At 45.3% G+C, this 4,911-nt stretch overlaps 1 protein-coding gene across 1 annotated transcript; it reads left to right on the top strand.

Moving 5' to 3' along the window:
- Positions 1–3,390: 3,390 nt before the first annotated feature.
- Positions 3,391–4,630, top strand: LOC140835688 (uncharacterized). Its single transcript, XM_073201090.1, has 2 exons — positions 3,391–3,568; positions 4,215–4,630. Exons 1-2 carry the CDS (start codon positions 3,391–3,393, stop codon positions 4,628–4,630), a joined length of 594 nt encoding a protein of 197 aa, XP_073057191.1.
- Positions 4,631–4,911: the final 281 nt, after the last annotated feature.

Raw genomic sequence — 4,911 nt, 5'->3', positions numbered from 1 at the left:
TTATAGTCCTAGACAAGTCTTATACGCAAAACATCAAAGTCAGCAACTCCCATGCGCAGCACACCAAAGTTTCAGAATTTCCGGACTCTGTCTGTGCATGACCATGGGTGCGGTGTAAGTAGGACCGCGGGTGCGGTCGTGCTTCGCAACAAAAATCATTTTTCACAAAACTAAGACCGTGGGTGCGGTGCTGACAAGACCGTGGGTGCGGTCTTGCTTCGACAAAAATTGTCCTTTGCACTTTCTAATTCATCAATTTATTACTCCAAATTCTCATTCTAAGCTTCCAAACTTCAATAAAAAAATAACAACAAATCACATAAAACCTGCTCAAGAATCACAAAATTCCAAGTTAAAAACAAGTAATAAAAGTACAATAAATTGCACTTATCACCCGGGCAGAGAAGTATATTAATATGGAGGAGGCTCAGAAGCAGAAGAGGGAGGCTGTTAAGAAGGAGAGAGGAGACCGGGTGTCTAAGCCCGAGGAGATGGGACAGAAGAGAGGTAATCTAGGGCACTTTTCCCATCACGTGCCTTTGAAGATTGCCCTGGAGAGGGAAGTGCAAGAATGTAGCAGAGACTTGGCCCCGGACCATCAATTACCCCGGCCAGAAAAGAGAGGATTTTTTTCTCTCCACAAAGTGTGTTACCACAACACCGAAGATTGCAAGACATTGAAGGGAAATTATGTCCCATCTCCCATCCCCGGACACAGTCACAACAACAGAGAGCCGAGATTGCCACCTTGGACATCTCGGCAGCCAGGGTCCAGCGCCCGGGGAGGAGGTATGAGGAATAGTCCGAGACGAGAGCCCGGGAGAAGAAGAGAGCCCGAGCTTGAGAGAAAAAAGAATTCACCCCCAGCTACGGGGTTGATAAAAATGATATCAGGAGGCTCTACTGACAGAGACTCCAATCGGTCGAGGAAGTCGAGGAGTAGGAGGGAATGTGTGGAGGTAGAGGGAATGAGGAAGAGCGAGGCGGTCATCAGTTTTGGCCCAGAGGATTTAAAGGGGGTGAATCTGCCCCACAATGATGCCCTGGTCATCCAAGCCCGGGTGGAAAATTATGACATTCTGAGAGTCTTTATTGACTCAGGCAGCTCTGTAAATGTAATTTTAAAGATGCCCTTGTGCAGATGGATTTGCAGGGCCATCACTTGGAAACTGTGGAAACTGCCCTCTTTAGCTTTGCTGGCCATGTGGTCTACCCAGAATGGGAGATTTTCTTACCACTAACCCTGGGCTCCCAGGATTTCAAGAAAACGGTGATAACTTCTTTAACTGTGGTGGACTCCCCATCATCTTATAACATCATTTTAGGGAGGCCGGCCATGAACGAGCTGAGGGCTGTGGCATCTACTTACCACCAAAAGATAAAGTTTCCTGTGGGAGCCAGGGTAGGAGAAGTCCGAGGAGATCAGCCATCTTCTCGGAAATGCTATGTGGAAGCAGTCCGGGCGGATCAGAGCAAATCCAAGAGGGAAGGGAAGAAAGCCAGAGTGGATGTAGCAGGAGGAAGAGTGGTGGAGAAAGGGGAAGTGCATTTTGTAGTAGAAGAAGAGCAGGAGATAGTAGAAGTCGACCAGGCCAACAAATCCGGGTGGCTCGGGATCTCAGTATATCCACCTGGGTTAGTTTAATAACTGTTTAAAAGCTAATATCTATGTGTTTGCCTGGTCCCAACAGGAGCTGACAAGGATTGCTCCCTTAATATCAGAGCACCAACTGAACATTCTCCCGGGATCTCACCCAGTAAAGCAAAAGAAGAGACACTTTGGTCCTGAAAAGGACAAAGTTATTGATGAGCAAGTGAAAGAACTCTTGAAGGCTGGCCACATTCGAGAAATTCAATTCCCTACACTGGCTCTCGAATGTGGTATTGGTGCCCAAATCTACCGAGAAATGGTGCATGTGTGTAGACTTCCGCGATCTTAATAAGGCCTGTCCCAAGGATCATTATCCTCTACCCCGTATTGATCAATTGGTGGATTCCACGTCGGGCTTCGAATTGCTGAGCTTCATGGACGCATACCAGGGGTATCATCAAATCCCCCTGGCCAAAATTGATCAAGATAAAGCCAGCTTCATCACCTCGGGAGGTACATTTAGTTATATTGTAATGCCTTTCAGGTTGAAGAATGAAGGGGCTACTTACCAGCGTCTGATGAACAAAGTTTTCGAGAAGAAACTGGGGCGAAATGTGGAAGTCTATGTGGATGATATTCTGGGAAAGACCCGTGAGGTTGCAAGCTTTATTGTTGATCTAGAAGAAACCTTTGCCACTCTCATGCATTACAGAATCAAGCTTAACCCTGCCAAGTGTATTTTTGGCGTAAAAAGTGGCAAATTCTTGGGATTCATAGTGACAGATCGAGGGATCGAGGTAAATCAGGAAAAAGTCAAATCTGTGCTGTGCATGCCATCTCCCCAATATGTCAAAGAAGTACAGAAGCTGACCTGGAGGATTGCTTCTCTCTCTCGATTTATTTCCCGGTCAGCGCATAGGATTTATCCTTTCATTCAAGTCTTAAGGAAGGCCCAACAATATGGATGGGATGAGAAATGTGAACATGCCTTCCAGGACTTGAAGATTCATCTTGCAGAGCTCTCTGTATTGGTAAAACCGGAGCCCGGGGAGAAATTATTTGTATATCTATCTACTACAGAGTATGATGTCAGCTCACTTTTAATAAAAGAAGAAGGCTCTGATCAAAAGCCTGTCTATTATGTCAGCCATGCTCTAAGAGGACCGAGCTCCTGTATAGCGAAGTGGAGAAGATTACTTTGGCCTTGATCATGACCGCACGGAAGCTAAGGCCTTACTTTCTGTCACATCAAATCATTGTTATTACCAATAGTCCTCTCGGCAGGATTATAACTCACTCTGAAGTATCCGGGCGGATGATCAAATGGACAGTAGAGTTGGGGGAGTATGATATTGAATACAAACCCCACCATCAAAGCACAAGCTCTATCAGATTTTTTATCCGAGATGGTTCAACCCAATGAAGAGGAAGTATGGAGAGTATTCGTGGATGGGGCGTCTAACCTTGCCAGGTGTGGAGTTGGGGTTGTGATAATATCTCCCCTAGGAAAAAAGATTAAACTAGCACTAAGGATTGACTCCCGGGTAACCAACAATGAGACCGGGTATGAGGCTGTCCTAGCTGGTGTCCAAGCTGCCCGGGAAGTCGGGGCTTCTCGGATTATTCTATATTCTGATTCACAACTCATTACTCAGTAGATAAAGGGCGCATATGAAGCTAAGGATGACAGGATGCTGAAGTATTTACAGCTCATCAAAGCCCGAGCGAAAATTTTTGCACATTGAAGTATTGAACAAATACCCCGGGAGGAGAATAGCGAGGCAGATACCCTGGCAAAAATGGCCGCTTCTTTATCAGAAGTTAGCACCCGGGAGGTCTCGTATGTTTCCCGGCTGATCCTCTCTACTGAGGAAGAAATGTTACCAGAACTCGAGGACTCCTGGATGACACCTTTGATCAAGTTCATCGTAAATAATGAACTGCCCGAGCTCAGAAAACTAAGAGACAAGCTCCCAGGTTTGTTCTCTTAAATAATATTTTGTACAGGAGATCGTTCTAGGGACCTCTTTTGAAATGTTTATTTGAGAAAGAGGTAGACTATAGCCTTCGAGAGATCCATGAAAGATGTTGTGCTGAGCACCTCGGAGGAATGTCTTTGGCCCGGAAAACAATGCTTGCTGGTTTCTGGTGGCCAAATCTTAGTTAAGATTCTGCTCGGGTGGTCCGATCTTGTGAGGGCTGGCAACATCACTCGAATTTTAAACACATCCCGGCTACTCTCATGAAGCCTATCTGGGCATCTTGCCCCTTTGATCGATGAGGCATGGATATCGTGGGTCCTTTCCCAATTGCCCGGCTCAGAAAAAATTCTTATTAGTAGATGTGGATTACTTTTTCAAGTGGGTAGAAGCTGAGCCCTTGGCAAAAATTACTGAGCAGGAAGTATTGAAGTTTTTGTGGAAAAACATTTTGTGCCGGTTTGGTGTGCCCAGAAGACTAATCTCAGATAATGGGAGACAATTGTAGGGCAAAGAAATTATATCATGGTACCGGGAAATGAAGATCACTCAATCTTTTACCTCTGTAGCATATCCTCAAGCTAATGGTCAAACAGAAGTTGTCAATAGAATTATTGTGTAAGCATTGAAAACCCGGCTTCAAGGCAAAGGAAAGGACTGGGTGGAAGAATTACCCAGTGTTCTCTGGGCTTACAGAACTACTCCCCGGGCACCTACTCAAGAAACTCCTTTCAACTTGGTATATGGTTCTGAAGCAGTCATTCCAGTTGAAATCGGGCAAACTTCTTCTCGGGTAGAATCTTACCAGGATGACAATGACCAGATTCGGGCCATGGAATTGGACTTGATAGAAGAAAAGAGAGAACGAGCATTCATTCGAATGGACGCATACAGGAGCCGGATTATGAAATCATATAACAAGAAGGTTCGGATCCGAGATTTCCAAGTGGGGGATCTAGTCATGAAAAAAGTCAACCCTGCTGGGGATGTTGGAAAGTTGGAAGCTCGGTGGGAAGGACCTTATAAAATTACCCGGAGGGTCAGCTCGGGATCTTTTTAGTTAAAAGATACGCAAGGATGCTCTCTCAAAAGGCCTTGGAATGTATTTAATTTAAAGCAGTATTATGCCTAACAGATATAATTGATTGGTTGAAGATATAATGAAAGATTTGTTTTTCTCAGAGAGAAGTGGTGTGTTATTTGTTGTACTTAAACTCGGGAATAACCAGTCTAAAAGCCCAGGGCACTACACCCTGGCTCGGGGAACCACACATCGACCATTCATAAGTCCCGGCCCAAGGCTCCGCACCTTGGTTCTAAAAGCCTAGGGCACTACACCCT

Source organism: Primulina eburnea, chromosome 7, assembly GCF_022965805.1.
Source record: "Primulina eburnea isolate SZY01 chromosome 7, ASM2296580v1, whole genome shotgun sequence".
NCBI lineage: Eukaryota > Viridiplantae > Streptophyta > Magnoliopsida > Lamiales > Gesneriaceae > Primulina > Primulina eburnea.
Note: the sequence above shows the minus strand (reverse complement) of the source record. Positions and strands in the feature narration are given on the sequence as shown.